At 41.5% G+C, this 17,996-nt stretch overlaps 1 protein-coding gene across 1 annotated transcript in view; it reads right to left on the bottom strand.

The window, feature by feature from the left end:
* SLC4A3 (solute carrier family 4 member 3) overlaps positions 1–14,489 on the bottom strand; it is a 26,969-nt gene extending 12,480 nt beyond the window's left edge. Inside the window, exons 1-10 of the mRNA XM_075180968.1 lie at positions 13,769–14,489; positions 11,087–11,223; positions 8,816–8,996; positions 8,582–8,717; positions 7,869–8,004; positions 6,931–7,024; positions 5,994–6,178; positions 1,489–1,717; positions 1,190–1,414; positions 222–370 (exon numbers count right to left, since the gene is read on the bottom strand). Of these exons, the coding sequence (XP_075037069.1) occupies positions 222–370; positions 1,190–1,414; positions 1,489–1,717; positions 5,994–6,178; positions 6,931–7,024; positions 7,869–8,004; positions 8,582–8,717; positions 8,816–8,996; positions 11,087–11,223; positions 13,769–13,958 (1,662 nt within the window). The 5' untranslated portion in view covers positions 13,959–14,489. The remainder of the gene's footprint in view (positions 1–221; positions 371–1,189; positions 1,415–1,488; positions 1,718–5,993; positions 6,179–6,930; positions 7,025–7,868; positions 8,005–8,581; positions 8,718–8,815; positions 8,997–11,086; positions 11,224–13,768) is intronic.
* Between the last annotated feature and the right edge of the window lie 3,507 nt (positions 14,490–17,996).

Below are 17,996 nucleotides of genomic sequence, written 5' to 3' on the forward strand. Positions count from 1 at the left end.
TGATCACATGATACATTCAGTCACAGCCACTATCTAAATACACTGACCAGCTGGTGCGGTGCAGAGGGTGGGTCCAACCCCTTAAAAAATATAAGAACACCCCCTCATGCCATTTTTTGGGTGGTGATATACATCAGTGGTTCCCAAACTGTGTGCCTAGGCTCCCTGGAGTGCCTCAGTGATCTCATAGGGGTGCTCTTTGGATGTAATTCGTTTCACACCTTAAAAAATGCTTCTTCAAAGACAAGCAGAGGACCAGAAAATCCGATAATAAGCAACGGCTGAGCAGCAAGGAGGGAAAAGACGACTCCCAGCACAGAGGTGGAAACAATCAGCTCGGACACTCCCATTAGCCCTTGCGTCTTCTCTCCTGAAAGTGCAAACAATAGTGGTTTCCAACCTTGTAGCTTTTATTAACGATAGGGGGTGAGGGGGCGATACATTGCGCAGTTGGCCAAAATGGCTAACCCTTTGCACTCACAATTAGCTAAATATCTTGGAGGCATTCAAAATATAACGAGTGATATTACTTTGTATAATGCAAGTTATAAGTTAGCCTTAGTACAACATCCATCTATATATGTCCATGTCCTTTAATGTCACATGGACATATATAAAAGTCACAGGAATAGTAGACTGATGAGTGCATGACTTTTACAACCTCCGCTGATAAAGGAAACTGCTCTGATTGTCTATAAGTAAACAGCCAAATGCAGTAAAAATAATTCTGACAATACGGCAGTTTAATGATTGACACAGGTCAATAGCTTGGGATGGGGGGAGGACTATCACAGAAATATACTAGAGTTCAGGAGTTGTTCTGGAATTCTAAAAAACAAAACAAAAAAAACATGGTTCATCCGCCTTTGCAACATAACAGATTACTTATTTCTGGTGTAGGTTACTAGACCTATTCTGAAAGTAACATAATATATCATTGTCATCAACAACATTTATTTATATAGCGCCAACATATTCCGTAGCGCTTTACAATTGGGGACGAACACAGTAGTAAACAAAGTGGGTAAAGCAGTCAAAGAGGTGAGAAGACCTTGCTCGCAAGCTTACAATCTATGGATTAATTGTTTGCTAATGCTCTATGGTGTTCTAAACCTCTCTAGGTACCACCAAAACAGGGTGACGTCGCCCAAGCAACAGACCACCAATAGAATACAATAGACAATGTTACCTAGGAGGCCGCCAAAGGTGATGGCCGGAGACAGAGCCGCAAAGTAGATGAAGAGAGCCGCCGCGAGACATTGGCTGTTGAGACCATCCTTGATGTCACTCCAGTATCTCACGTATCTCCGACGTATATCCCGTACCAGACCCCCAAACAAAAACCCTGACCGCTCCAGGGGATCTAACTCGCTGTCCTCATCATCGTCATCCTCAAGTTTTATAAGATTGGCCTCTGGGAATGGAAAGTTTGGTGTGGATCGTGTTGTACAATGAAGAATACATAATGATCCGCCTAAGTCTACTTACCCGTTTCTTGTCCCTTGTTTTTGGGTGCTGCATTCTCCCTAGCTGAACGTCGCTGTTCCCGTTCCCTTCTTTTCCTCAGTAGGTCCTTCTGGAAGGTGGTAATAGAGCGGAGAAGATCCTTCCCTTGTACCTCGCACGGGGGAAGCACCATACTGCAATCTAGAAACTCATTGATGGCATTCAGGAGGTCCTGGCGCTCTGCCGCTACGTACGCGGCTTCATGGAACACCTGAGAAGGATACAAAAAGATATCATCACTTCATATCCCAGATGTGATATGGATGTTCTCACCTTCACTGATAATGTGGAGAGGACATTAGGTATCCACCAAGATTTGTGGAAACTTTCTCAGATTAAAATGTAAGAATATTGCAGCACAAGCTGCCTCGAAAAACGAAACTTGACAAAAATCGCTCCGAATAATCAAGTAAATTTTAAATGCTGTTGGAAGATGACCACTAACGACACGAGTATACGGTCACCTTCCAAAGAGACTCAGTTTGCTGGACCAATGCCCTAAACGGCTGGAACACCTCTTATTTGCAAGAATTGAACACTAATCCTATCACAAAGGTCTTGGCAGGATTGGCACTTATGTGACCATCCATAGACGTAGGTGTCCATCACCCTAATGACCAAGTTAGGGAATACCTACGTGTGACGCATGAGGCAAAGAAACCGGAGACAAAATATATCTATACAGAAAGTTATACCAAATAAAGAAAAATGTTGAATGTACATGGAATTTCCTGGGACATCATCCTTACATTGGGGCCCCACCTTACATTGGGGCCCCACCTTACATTTTTGGGCCCCACCTTACATTTTTGGGCCCCACCTTGCATTTTTGGGCCCCACCTTGCATTTTTAAAGTCCTCCTTGCAAAGATATCTCTCTGTGTGACATGTCCCCACAGTTCATACAGTGAATGAATCCTGGCTGTAAGTGACACCCCTCTTCCACCGCTGTATATATATATATATAATGTAAGTGACTCCAATGAAGGCAGCAGGAGAAGTGGGGGTATGACATACAACGTACATCCCCACTTCCACCACTGTATCATCATCATCACCATTTATATATATAGCCCCAGTGATTCCGCAGCGCTGTACAGAGAACTCACTCACATCAGTCCCTGCCCCATTGGAGCTTACAGTCTAAATTCCCTAACATACACACACACAGAGACACAGGTGTATATATCTGTTTATCTATATATATATATATATATATATATATATATATATAATGTGAGAGACTGGTATGTGATAGTGATACAATGACGGCAGTGGGCGAAGTGGCGGTATGGCATACCATCGTATACCCCCTACTTTCACCACTGAGTGTATATATATATATATGTAATGTAAGTGACTGTAATGTGATAGTGTTACAATGAAGGCAGTAGGAGAAGTGGCTGTATTGCATACCCCCGTATACCACACACTTCCACCCCTGAGTATGACCAGTGGTGGAAGTGGGGGTGTATTCATTTACATTTTCCATACCGCTACTTCTAAACTTCCACTACGACCACTGAGTATTACTTAGAGGAGGAAATTACTTCTGCTTAGGAGGGCTAAACGTGACCTGAGGATAGCTGGCTGCATGATAAAGGATTAATACCCAAACCATGTCGTTGGGCAGCACGGTGACTCAGTGGTTAGCACTTCTGCCTCACAGCACTGGGGTCATGAGTTTGATTCCTGACCATGGCCTTATCTGTGTGGAGTTTGTATGTTCTCCCCGTGTTTGTGTGGGTTTCCTACGGGGACTCCGGTTTCCTCCCACACTCCAAAAACATACTGGTAGGTTAATTGGCTGCTGATAAAATTAATGTGTGTTTGTGCGTTAGGTAATTTAGACTTGAATATAGACATTAATGGACTAATGTGAATGACAAATGTATATATAAAAAATTAGTGATGATGATGATAATATCAACACCAATACCTTTGAATTGGTGAAGGAGCCAGTTTATCTCAGTTATGTTGCGAGGTGTTGTCAGGAAGATGTCAGTGTACTTGAATAATAATATATACTGGGACACATTAGCTAGTCTAATAAATAATTGCCTGGTCACAATCTAGGGAAGGAAGAGGTCGAAAAGGATCTAATAACGGTTCAGGAAACAACCTTCAAAAGGGCCCCCAGGACCCTTAATCTCAGTAATAGGGTAAAACAATGCATCTAATCAAAGAAACACCTATCTGTAGTAAAATATGACTATTTATTTTAAACAAACGTAATAAGCCATAACAACAATATCTAACATTAAAGGAGGAAGGAGCTGAGGTCCGAAGGTGAAGGTTTGTTAATGAGTCATGCAGGTCACACTTGTTTTGAAGTATAGCTCAGAATTGTTTGTCTGCAAGTTGGTTACATCGGCATTATTAGAAAATACATGAAAAAGTGTCCCATTCGGTAAAAGTGCAACTTTACTGTTAAATTTTCAATGAGCATTGTCACTAGTTCCATTCTATTCCCCATCAAAATACTGCAGCCGTTTAAAGTCTTCATTCCTACAAAGCTATATTCGTCAGCGCAGCCTAATAATCTCCTTATAATTGCTGGTGGCTTTATCGTAGCCTTACAAGATGATATATTTCCTGTGCTTGTAAAATAGCTATAATTAAACCAATTAATTGAAAAGAAAAAAACTCCCAGCAGGGAGCACTAATCTCATAGTGTCACTTCAACCTTTTATGGACTCTGAAATTTACACTTTTACCAGAAGACTGGAGACGTCTCAGGGCATGTTCTCCTTATTCAATTCTATTCACCTTTTCCATCCACGTCAAGGAGTTAATAATATTAAATTAACTTTATTGCAGCCACTCTACATGATCATTGAAGATATTTCTTTGTTGGTTACTCGTACGGCTGTAATTTCAAGTGTTCTCAGTAGTAATTTTGCATCTTGTAAGAGCTCTTGCCCCATTGCTGGGATGGATTGTAGACTTCGAGATTCTATGGCTGGGAAAGTACTGTATTTAACATAGTTTATCACTGTTATTTTAATGCTTGATTGAGCAGCTACATGACTTTTTATACAATACAATACTATAAAGGACTTACAAGCCAAAGAATATCTATAACTAATGCACTGCACAACCCAACCCAACAAAGCTAGAATATGATCTTATTATTCTACTATATCTCAGTACTCATCTCAGCTAAAACCTGGTCTGACAAGGTCCAATCCTGAAGCATTGAGGGACAATATTGTTCAATTTCACCGAACACCTTGGTGGCCAAATCAGATGAGATCCAGCTGTACGGGGTAATTTAGACTGTAAGCTCCAATGGGTCAGGGACTGATGTGAATGATAAAAATATTCTCTGTACAGCGCTGCGGATTTGGATTTTGCTGTGATATTGCATTGTGTATGGTCACCTTAAGGGGCAGATTTACTAAAACCTCTAAAAAGAAAAAGTGGAGGTGTTGTCCGTAGCAACCAATCAAATTCTAGCTATCAATAGTCTAGTACATTCTAGAAATGATAGCTAGAATCTGATTGGTAACTTTGGGCAACACCTCCACTTTTCCCTTGTAGAAGTTTTAGTAAATCGACACTAACCCCCCCCCCCCCCCCCACCCCAGGGGCAAAAGCAGGATTTGTAGAGGGGGGTTTCCACGTCACGCCACCAGTGGGCGTGACCAGCATGCATGGGGGCGTGGCTATAATTTTAGACAGCGCTTGGCTGCTCTCCAACTTTTCCTATCCCCATAATATACATGGGCAATGCTGCGTGCACTACTGTTAGGGGCACACAGCTCTCCCTTTTCAAGCAGAGCCGTGTAAAGCGGGGACAGGGTCCAGCCACCTCAATTAAACAGTGTCCCAGGCCTGGAGGGGGGTTTCCGGACACTAGGAAACCCCCTTGGTTTGCATATGCCCCCCCCCCCCTTCAACTATTTTATTGCATATGATTCATTAGGTTGTTTTTTATGAAAATGTTTTACGGTTTTAGAAATGGCAAGGCGAGAACTTGTCCGAAGTTTTGTCTGAAACTGGGGGTTTGGAGAGATACAAATTTTCTGTTTGGCTTATATTACTAAATATAACTAAAGTTATAAATGTAATATGAAAGCATATCTTGTGTCATTCACAATAGGGATTTGAAAGTTTCTATGTCATTTTTTAACAGTCTGGAACATATATATGGCTACCAGGGCAGAATTTAGAGTACTGTGAACTAGTTAGTACAAACAAATTTTATCTGAACTACTACCTTAGCCATCTGGCATAGTACCAGTACCTTCAAACGCCTTCCTCTAGCACTGGTTGTGCAAAACCAAACATTAATAATGCAAAGTTTATTTTACAAAATGGTACTATTTTAAACAAATGCTCTGAAATAATTTACAAATGTTGTGCCTTTTTGCAAACGCTACAAATAATGGTATCGTACATGATATACTGCATTTATCATCGGATAAAACACACCATGCATGTGATTCTGTACAGGGGCACAGAGAATGCATCAGGTGAACCTACCATGTCTGACATGAGGGTAGAGATGGAACGCCCAATCTCATGGTAATCCATGTTAGACTGCGTGGGGCCAAGTAAAACGAACAGGAAACGGACAGGAACCGGCACCTCTAGGACTGACTCCAGCAGGACGGCATCACTGAGACGCACAAACGCCATGGCTGGATTAGCCAGGAACTCCACGCAACCTGCGGTTTACACAGACGTTGTTATCTTGTATGACATCATTATCCACCTCTACAGAGATACCTTCATTGTTCAAGGCACTCTCAAATTCCTATCTCTGTCTAAGTGTATTCATTGGTAAGCTTAGAGAGGAATAACCTCTTCAGGCAAGCTTATAATATTCCTCAACCACCCTCAAAACCTCTCTAGGTTACCTTATTATCACCCTTTACACAGTTCACACAAGACAACAACCCTCTGACCCCGTGACGAACATTGCTGTGTGACTGGGTTCTATAGCATACGAGTCACTTTTTGCCTTTGCACTTGGCTGGACCGAAATGCAATATGTAGCACCTTAGCTCATGTATTGAACTCCGATTGTCCCAATGTAGCCCTAATGCTAACTTAAACCAAGCATAGATCTAACTTCTAATCTCTAATCTAGTGATTGTCAAAATTCCACACTATCAATTGCACCTGAGAACAATAGTCTAGCTGTTCTAAAAGCAAATGTCAGGACTAGGTACTGTCGGGACCTGATTAAGGGTTCAGGCCTCCTTAGGCTAATAAGCCCCCTCGCCTTCCCTGCCATTAATACATAGCAGGTAAAATGAACTTCATTTAATTTAAAATCCTTCAACACAAATTTGCACCCTGAAAAATGTTGCTCCCCCAAACCCTTGCGCCCTAGGCTGCAACCTAGTCAGCCTATTGGATGATCAGACCCTGGGTACTGTGCCGTGGGGGAATTAAGTGGAATATGGTTACTAACCCACAAGAACGACAGTAGCCTCTGCATTCTCTGGGATCTTCTCCATGAGTTTCCAGTGTTTTAAACGGTGGCCATCCGGACCATTCTGCGTTTTCTAGATCAGAGCACAAGACAATAAAACAAAAGAGAGACCTGCTTGAAAGCTTATATTGAGGCGAGTTTTGCCTACAATACCTTCTAGGGATTTACCTATGGAACATTTTCAAAGAAACTAAAATTAGACAATGTTTGGGTCACATTTATTGGGTGCATTCGTACAAACAGACAAATTATTATTATTTATGAAGGAAATGGTGCACCCTATACTTTGAAGTATGAGGATATTAGAAATGATAAAGTCCCATGACTATAAAGACAGGAGGCAGCATTGACAATATACAGGTCATAGACTTCCAAGGTGACTTCTAATACCCATACTTATTTCTATGTATCTTATTTTTATCATACAGAAATATTCCTAATGAATACTGAAGTGATGACATCATAACTTACCCATTATGTCATGACATCATAACTCACTGTTTATATGGATAATATTTACAAGTCTCTTTACAAGTCTTTATACATTTATTACCATCTTTTGTATATTTTATGTGTAACAAATAGGTCTCGCTGTTGTGAAAACACACATAAAGAAACATATCAAATTAAAAAATTCTGATGTTCTCTCAAGAGCCTTCAAAGAAGAAGAAGATAAAGTTTTGAAAACCCTAAGCGAGACTTAGGGCTAGATTTACTAAACTGCGGGTTTGGAAAAGTGGAGAAGTGGCCTTAAGCAACCAATCAGATTCTAGCTTTCACTCATTTAGTACATTCTACAAAATGACAGCTAGAATCTGATTGGTTGCTATAGGCAACGTCTCCACTTTTTCAAACCCGCAGTTTAGTAAATATACCCCTTAATGTTAGTCACTAAGCTTCCAGATGTCACATCTCACCTGCTTGCTGTCTGGGTCATTATGAGGATTATGACTGTTGGCTTCTTTGGATGGGCTGTTGGTCGTGACATGGTTGCTTACACCAGAAGTGGAATTGTTGCGAGGATGGTGGAAATCTCTTCCATCGTTGGGGTGGCTAGCAAAGAGAAATATGTTGATATGTCCATGACAATATAACATAGTCTAACATGCTTAAATTTATCCACTCAATGTATTTCTTTCAAAAGCAGATAGCTGAGTGGGTTCTATCGTTTCCCAAGTTTTTTCTCCAGGATTCCAATACGCTGATGCCACCTCCAGGACCGGATTAAAGCAATGGAGGCCTCTCCCAACGTGAGACCACCCCTGTGAGCCGCCCACCGCCCCCCCGCCCCCAAGCGCTTACCTCTTTCTGTTCTCCTGTCACTGTAGTCCTTCCATGGCGCACTGTAAGCTCCTTACTGAGGAGATCTCGCAAGATTGAGATTCATAGTCTCACTCTTACGAGAGCTCCTCAGTAAGGAGATTACTGAGCACCGCGGAAGGACTACAGTGACAGGCTCGGCAGCATTGATGGGGCCGGGGGCGCCCCCCGCTCCCACACCGATCAATAATGCCGCTGAGTGCTTTCAAGGGCCCCCTGGATGCCCAAGGCCCCTGGGCTGTAGTCCAGTTAGACCTTGGGTTAAGCCGGCCCTGGCCACCTCCATAGTAAGCTGAGCTACACAAGTTACCTGTGCTTCAACATAAGAGACCGTAGAACATTGGCACGATCGATAGCTCTGATCTGGTCAGAAACGACCATTGTCTCTACAATCATCTGGGCGATTCCCGGCATAGTGGTTTGATCCAAGTCCAGTAGGACAGCTCCTGTGAGGAGAGAGCAATTGTGGAAGAGACAAAGAGTCAGCACAGAAATATATTGCAAAATGGCCTCTGTTTTCCTTTCTACGTTTGAGGACACCCACCATGGGCGATCGTCTTCCTGAGCTCCAGCAGGCTACGGAACGACAGTGAGGCCACGTGAGGTTTGCCCCACCGAGATGTATCCTGCTCCACATCCTCCTCAAATTTTATCCAGCGAGCTGTCTCCTTCCACTGCATTTCCTGCACTCCATCACAGACCAACTCATTCAACTCCACAAACACCTGGCAATACAAAACTGAAGTTACGGGAGATAATCAAGGCATAACCCTTACTAGACAACTCATCTTTCTTCAAGTTTGGTTCTGCAATCTCCTTAATTTGGACATAGGCTTTATTATATTGACTCAAATAGGTATTGTGTTTGATGTTGATAGAGTTGAGCTCAGCAGTTAGAAAGTAGTGACCTACTTACTTTATACATTAGTGGGGTCACTAGTTACATTAGTAAAGCCAACAAATTGCTGCCTCAGTTTGGTGCAGATGACAGGGGAGCTGTAATCAATTACAGATTCTCACAGTAGAAGAGAATAGTGTGCAATCAGGAGAAAAACACGATCACCCAGCTACAGAAGTTCATTTAACACAGTTCTTGAAGAAAAGAAGCCAAATGAGACATTAGAAAGACTTTGGTTGTAAAACTCCTTTCCTCACACCATGTCAAGTAGGACCCCTAAATCCACAATAGACATGAGAAGTAGAGAGCCTCTGTGCCAGCACCATGGTCTCAATAATTGGGTCAGCAAGGCTTTTATGCTTAAGGATCATGGTAGCCAAGAACCACTTTTCTATGGTCCAGAAGATGAAAGGGAACCTGAGACTGAAAGTTCAGCCAAAGGTGACAAGTTGATCTATATATAGGGACGCCAGGTTTGCACATGGTCCCAAAAACTTTCAGGATGGAGGGACCACTCACCTGTCCTGATGTTGAAAACTCAGCAAGTATGCCTCCCAGTTGCCCACACCCGAAATGTTGCTGATATGGCCAAAACAAAACATTCTACTCACCTGGGGATTACAGAGGCTTATTTTATGGCCTAGGGGCTATATGTACCCCACCTGATGGTTCAGATAAGCTATCATTTTATCATTGTCTATCTGGACCCCGACTGCTCATTTCATTAAGAGTTATGTCCAGATGCTCAGGGGCAGGTAGATAGCCCTGAGTTCTAGAACATTGATTGGTAGGTGGACTCCTCATTGAACCATGTACACTGGGTATTATGAAGAATAAATATTCCCCATCCCAGGAGGCTGGCCTGTGAAGACTACCTGCCACACCACAGTGAAACAGAGAAGGGTCACCCCATTAACAATGCCTTCATCAATGACCGAAGCGACTCCATTTTGAATAGCTCTTAAAGGAATTTGTTAGGGGCTTTCAGATCCAACACAGGTCAGAAAGAACCATCACACTTGGACACCAGGAAGAGTTTGAAGTAAAATTCCTGAACGTGGCTTTTGTCAACCAAACAGAATCAGAGGCTAATATAATTGTCAAACCAGAGGTTGAATATAAGCTCTCTAAAAGACCGTTTAACTTCTTGTCCGAGGGGGTCTTCATAGGACAACGCTTGAACAAGAGGAATCATGGTTCTCCTAAATAGACATGAAACTGGAAGGTCTACAAGTGGATATCCAGACAAACTAAAACTGTGCATACATAAAACAGGGACATACAAGGTAGACAAAATAAATGCAGACATAAAAAACAAAGGCTATGCAGGACCCTGCTCATTAGAGAGCTTACATTCTAAGTGGAAGAGGGCACAGCTGAAACAAAATAAGTGAGTGTGGCTCAGAGTGGAGATTGGGACAGTTGTGAGGGTGCATTAGTGTGAGTAGTGTTATCGAGGATAAGGTCACCTCTAAAAAATAAATGGGTTTTCAAAGAGCATCTAAAGAGGTAGAAAGTGGGAAAGTCTGATTGAGCGTGGTAGGGAATTCCATAAGTGGGGAGCAGCACGGGAGAAGTCTTGTAGGCGGGGGTGTGAGGTGGTTACATGTTTTCCAGGTGACAAGAGTAATAATTATACCACCTGTGGATCTGTTACAATGTGCCAGTCAGTAATGAATACACCTGTGCTAAAGCAGGATATGTGGAAAACCTGCACTGTTAGGGGTCCTGAGGACCAGGTTTAATAAAACACTATCCTATACAATTTGTCTGTAACACTAAGACCTATAATGATGCTGATTTGAGCATGGGAAAACTAGGGAGCTGTTTTACTTGACCTATCGAGCAGTAAAGTGATCCTATCCAGGGGTGAAGAAAACCATAGAAAGTCCCGGCGATAGAGTTTAATATACTCACCTCATGGGGTCCCTTCCGATCGGATTTTTTCTTAGTCCAGTTCATTTGTGGGGGGACAACGCTGGCTTCTTTTCTGCTTGCCCGGTTCTTTGTTACCAGCTGCCTGCGCAACGCAGGAGGGTCCTCCATGTTCAAAACTATAGCAATGAGACAACCAAGCGTTAGCTGAGGCCAACCAGAAAAAGTGGGTGTAAATTCCACAGAATTCTGACATTTTGTACTCCAAACTTGATGCAAACATCGCATAGCCCAACCAGAAAACACGTAACATTGCTAAAGTAGCTAAAAACCCACTCAACAATCATTCCAATTATATATTTACAAAAAAAAAAACAGCTTGCTACTCCCAGTAAAATATATTTAAATCTAAAAACAAAAGATGTACACAGAGTAATGCTCCTTGTCTAGTTATTATTGGGATACAGATAGCATCCGCCAACATAATTCACAGTGCTTAAATAACACTGCACAGCTGTACTGATCCGTAATTTATAGATTAACTGCGCAGATTTCATCTTGCAAAACCAAAGCATAGAGGGTCACATCTGAGAGATGTTTTATTCAAAAGTTTTGCTCGTGAAAGTGCACCTGTCAATTGTACACAATGGAGGCAGACATTTTGTGGGCTGTACCAATAGTTTTGAAAACACAGACTATTCATTCGCACCAAACCCGTGACGTCAATGAGGCATTTCGTATCTGAATTTATACTGATTAAAATGCAGCCTTTCGATTAAGTAGAAAAAGGTGACATCACTGAGACATTTTGGGCCTAATTCACGAAGAACGTGACGTATTGTACGTTAAATCGCTCTGTGTATGCTCAGCAACGAACCATACGCCAGAGAACGCAAGTACGTCCAATTCATCTTTCGAGCACAAAGGACGCTTACTACAGCCTACGATTTCATTGGTGGAACAGGGAGGGGACTGGGCGTATGCATGTAGTCAATGAATAGTAATGACGTGCCAAGCTCGAGCGCTCATTGCAGTGCCCAATTCAAGCTTTGAGCATCACTGAGGTAGGTGTTTTTCTATCGTATCACTTGCACTAGCTATAGAGCAGGTGTAAGTTCTGAGTGATAGTACTGATGGTCGTGTATGCAGGCCATAACATGTGTTAGCAAAACATTTTAAAAAATGTTTTAATGTTTTTTTTTCATTAATAACTATACAGGTGACAATAATTGTTTTGGTTTTTTTCTGTACGTTCTACAGGGACTTTATATTCCACATATCTATTGTACGTATTCTGCAGTGACAGGGAAGAATGTACCTAGACCCATATTCAACAAGAGACGTATCTTCACGGTGGCTCAGTGGTTAGCACTTCTGCATCTCAGCACTGGTGTCATGAGTTCAATTCCTGACCATGGCCTTATCTGTGTGCAGTTTGTATGTTCTCCCCGTGTTTGCGTGGGTTTCCTCCGGGTGCTCCGGTTTCCTCACACACTCCAAAAACATACTAGTAGTTTAATTGGCTGCTATTAAATTGACCCTTGTCTCTCTCTGTCTATCTGTGTGTTAGGGAATTTAGATTGTAAGCTCCAATGGGGCAGGGACTGATGTGAGTGAGTTCTCTGTACAGCGCTGCAGAATTTGTGGCGCTATATAAATAAATGGTGATGGTGATCTTCAGATTTGCTTGTAGTTGAATATGGACGTGAGTATTACTGAGTTACGCGTGATTTTAAACAAACGCACTATATATTTGTTTTGTGTGCCTGAATGAATCAGGCCCTTTATGAGTAACTTTGTGATGCACGTCACTGATGCACAGCGGAGGAAGCCATTTTGTGAGCTAAACCAATGATCAGCCTATAAATTGGCTGCCTCCACATGGCTTCAGACATTTCACAGTTAATAGTGAAAAAATTAAATTTCTAGAATATTGTTTCAGCTCCCAAAATGGCTGCCTCTACTTAGTGGTCAAGTCCACTTTAAAGAAAAACTCCAACTGCAACTACAATAAACCTCCTCTACAATCAAAAAGCCAAATAGCCGAACCATTCGGGACAAGCTCATCATGCCAGCATCTGCAGTCCACTGTTGCTCCTGGTCTCACAGCCTGGAATTTAAACTCCAGGGGTATATTTACTAAACTGCAGGTTTGAAAAAGTGGAGATGTTGCCTATAGCAACCAATCAGATTCTAGCTTTCATTTATTTAGTACACTCTACAAAATGACAGCTAGAATCTGATTGGTTGCTATAGGCAACATATCCACTTTTTCAAACCAGCAGTTTAGTAAATCTAGCCCCAGGTTGTAAAACTTGAACCATCAAAGGAACGCAGCATGGGCAGAACCTAGTTTCTCCATAATGGCAGGGCTGCTGAATGTATTCAGTTGACGTTGCTAGTTGGTATGGGGGTCCACGCAAATTAAATTATTGGGCGGAGTTCTTCTTTAATGCCAAATAAGAATTTCATAGATTATGGCCACTAAGGATAATGTTCTTTCAAAATCTATGGATATTTCATTTGACCAGAACAAGAATTGCAATAAAAATGTTAAATGAACTAAGACCATAAGTTGAACTGAATACAATACGACACACTCCAAATAACTTATATATAGGGCATAATCACCCTTTAAGAGGAAATATTATATATATTAACATGAAGAACGCACGTGGCATCATACAACCTACAAGACAAATGAAGCGATTGAGCATTACTCACAAATGCTGTTTCCTTCTGGATGGGTGAGATGAGTCTTGATGGATTCCCAAAGATCGTAATCCTCAAAGTTCAGGACAAACTCTTCAAAGTCCTCATGACCCACGGAGTCTCTCATACTGCGGGTGGAACTTTCTTTTCTAACCAGTTCTTCCTTTCCTTCACTCTCGTCCCCTTCTTGTATAGTTCTCATCTTACTTCTCCAAGTTCAGTGTCCTGAGCTGGAACCAGACTAAACTTCTGAGCCCTACTCTTGGTGTTTGGACAAAACTGTGTATCTTTGCAATATATTGAAGCTGTTTAAATCTGGAATGGGGTCAGCTACTGGAATGGAATGTACGGAAATCGTGGCAGAGGTTTGACCCTTCCCCGAATGTCCACATATCACAGGTGGACCTTTTTTTTTTTACCTAACCTGTAGCCAGGTTAATGTGCAAGACATACAGCTCACAATCAGAAGACAATGGAACCCACACGTTATTTTAAACGTCAAGTTACCCAATACCCTCTCTATTTCTCCCTAGTGGAACTGGAATGATTGCTTGGAGTTTAAACTGACGAAGTTTAATAGTTGTCCACCCTTAATCTAACCTTGGTCTATCCGCTTCCCATGAACTCCTCCATTTAGGATTTTCCTGAATTCCGACCTGCCCCAGTGTCCTGGTGTTGTCTCCAACCTCTCTGTCTGGTATCTGTATCTATTCTGTGTGTTACTACCCGTCTGTCCTATTGAGTTATCTACGTCCCCAGGCCGTGTCCATGGATTTCCATGACGTTTCCCAACCATCTCTTTGCCGAGTGACACAGGTTCTGTTTTTAGAATGTACAGTAACACGTGAGATGGTTCCCTCTCTCCTTTGAATGCACAGGGCACAAGGTGGAGGTCACTAGTAGACAGAAATTCAAACAAAGTTTACTTTTATTAACGTTATTGAACTAATTACTAATTTATTGACAATGCAAAAGAAAAAGGACGGATAGCCCATTTATCTTATGCAGCATGCACAATATATTTTTCCACTGAATAGACAAAACAGTGACGGAACTGCAACAAATCAATACCTCTGCTTGGCGTAATTATTGATCAGCCAGTGACTGATCGCTCTCCTGAGCCTGCGGCAGTTGTTGCACTTCATTCAATGTCAGAGCACAGATATGATGAATGGATGTGGGCATTTTAGGGGGGAATAAGTCTGTCATTATAGCCAGTCAAGTACAAGTCTAGAGAGGGGGGACCCTAAGAATGCGCCTGCTTCAATGGAACTGCGTGTGATGTATGAGTGAGCGGTATCGGTCCTCACGGCTGCAGAATAAGCGTTATGGTGCATCTAACTATGTGCAAAAATAAAGTTTTGTTTTGCAGGACGAACTATTTGGAGTTATATGGGCAGCACAGTGGCGTAGTGGTTAGCATGTCTGCCTCACAGCACTGGGGTCATGAGTTCAATTCCCGACCATGGCCCTATCTGTGTGGAGTTTGTATGTTCTCCCTGTGTTTGCGTGGGTTTCCTCCGGGTGCTCCGGTTTCCTCCCACACTCCAAAAACATACTGGTAGGTTAATTGGCTGCAATAAAAAAAAAAATAAAAAAAAAAATTGACCCTAGTCTCTCTCTCTGTCTGTCTGTCTGTGTGTGAGTGCGTGTCTATAGTAGGGAATTTAGACTGTAAGCTCCAATGGGGCAGGGACTGATGTGAATGAGTTCTCTGTACAGCGCTGCGGAATTAGTGGCGCTATATAAATAAATGATGATGATGATGATGATGATGATATGGAGATTGCACATAGGGCACCACGAGTGATTTTGCGAGGTGATTTTGGGCGGCACGGTGGCTCAGTGGTTAGCACTTCTGTCTCACAGCGCTGGGGTCATGAGTTCAATTCCCGACCTTGGCCTTATCTGTGTGGAGTTTCTATGTTCTCCCCGTGTTTGCGTGGGTTTCCTCCGGGTGCTCCGGTTTCCTCCCACACTCCAAAAAAAACCATACTAGTAGGTTAATTGGCTGTTATCAAAATTGACCCTAGGGTCTGTCTGTCTGTGTGTGTATGTTAGGGAGTTTAGACTGTAAGCTCCAATGGGGCAGGGACTGATGTGCATGAGTTCTCTGTACAGCGCTGCGGAATCAGTGGCGCTATATAAATAAATGATGATGATGAAGGTTCAGAAATGGTTATTAAACCACATTTAATGACCAGAAATTTACACCACTTTGGGGGATGTGGCCTTTGAATGGTTAACAAAGGCTTTTTTCCCATGCAAATACACTTATAACATATTGAGCAAATATATACACCATACTTGCCAACATTTGTAAAGTGCGCAGGGGGCGTGGTCCATGAATCAACTAATTTTGGCTCCACCCATGCAGGGCAATTCCTCCTAGCATTTATAGGCAATTATGACTTTCACTCAAATAACTTTAACTTAACACCACTTTCAAACTTCACCTGAACCCCCTCATTCACAACTACCCCCTGTTAATACTCTTTTCAGCCTCTAACGGCTGAAAAGCGCATTATAAATAGGATGAATTTTTTTTTGGGGGGGGGGGGGCTCATACCATTATATTTTAAGATTTTAACACTGTGGCGGGTATTCAGTTGACCGTGAGATTTTTTTTTTTGCGGCACGTTAAAAAAAAAAAAAATTACTTGCAGGTTTTTGACTAGTATACCGACCGTTTTTAGTTAACGCAGCGTGAAAACTCGTGCAATTCAATTAAAAAAGGGGGACCGCTGTCCCCGCGTGTTAATCATTGTGTTTGCAAGTTTTTAGGGGAGTTTTAACGCAGTCATGTATAACACAAAAAAAAGGATTGGCATACATTTTGATACATATTTATTGCATTACACAACCATTGTAATTGATAATATCTACATTACAGTAGTTTCTTTGGCATATTTTTTTATTTAACTATTTTTTACTATAGAATCATCTATACCATGTGAAAAGACATTAGTACATACAAATTTGTACCAAAAACATACATAAATATATTTAATTATTGATTTTTATTTTTTTATTTCATTATTTTTTCACAAGAAAATCATCTTTTACATGTTAGGCATTAGAGATTAAAAAAATAAACTATGGTTTTCTCATTATTACATGATTTCAAATAGTTTTCAGAGGTTTTTTATTTTTATCACACCCCAAAGAAGTGCGAGATAAAACAGCATATTGGCCTGTTTAACGCGCTGCGTTAAAAAACAATTGAATTGCTTTTAACGCAGCTGCCTCTTGCACACCCTATACTTTCAATAGACCTTCTACTGGAGCGCGAGAGGACCGTTTGTTAAAAAAACAAAACGGAGAGTTAAAAATGGAATTGAATCGCGGGTAAAGTTAACCCGCTCCAAAATGATAAAAAACAGCGTTAAAATGACTTAACGCGGTCTAAACAAAAATCTCACGGTCAAGTAAATACCCCCCTGTGTATAACATTTTCGAAGACGATACCACTGATATCTGACGTGTTAATGTCCACTACCAAAGAATGGTAGTTAATGGAGTTAATAACCCAGTACCCTGATTTGAAAAGGTTTTAAAAGACTGTCTGTTTCAGATATCTTAAAAAGCTCCAGGGCCAATTTAGCATAAGTGAACCTGACACCTTGTTCTGCTCCATGTGAAATCTGGGTTGCTTTTAATTACCTTTCCAAGTACCTGCCTGCCTCTACCTCTCCTCGTTTGTTTTAGCACTGCCAGTTACAGCACCAACCAAGCTAAAGGTAATCCTAGATTAATGAATACATGTATAAAAGGGCAGATATTAATAGGAATATACTGCAATGTTGTTATCATTTACTGTATTTTTGTTTGCAAAAAAGCAACATTTGCAAAAAAACTAGCAACAATAAGCTTTAATACTTATTGAGTGGTGGTGTTTATACAGTGGTCCTATGTCAGCCAAGGCTGCATTAAATGTGAATGCATCTACACTGAACTGCAGGGAAATGCTTTTAAATGTAGAAAAGTATGAACACATTCTACAAATAACCATCAGATGAAAGTTCATCAGCAGATATTATAGTAAAATAAAAATAAAAAAACGATGAGAGGAATACACTCTGATATAATTGGCTGAAAAAAACATTTAAAAGCTTATGTTCCACTCTATATACTATAATATACTATAATATAAATGATGCCATCTCATTGGTAGGCCGCTCTATCCTCCCTCTCTATTGTGTCTGGGAGGAGGGTGTACCAGGTTTGGCTTCACTCCCCT

Source organism: Mixophyes fleayi, chromosome 7, assembly GCF_038048845.1.
Source record: "Mixophyes fleayi isolate aMixFle1 chromosome 7, aMixFle1.hap1, whole genome shotgun sequence".
NCBI classification, from domain to species: Eukaryota; Metazoa; Chordata; class Amphibia; order Anura; family Limnodynastidae; genus Mixophyes; species Mixophyes fleayi.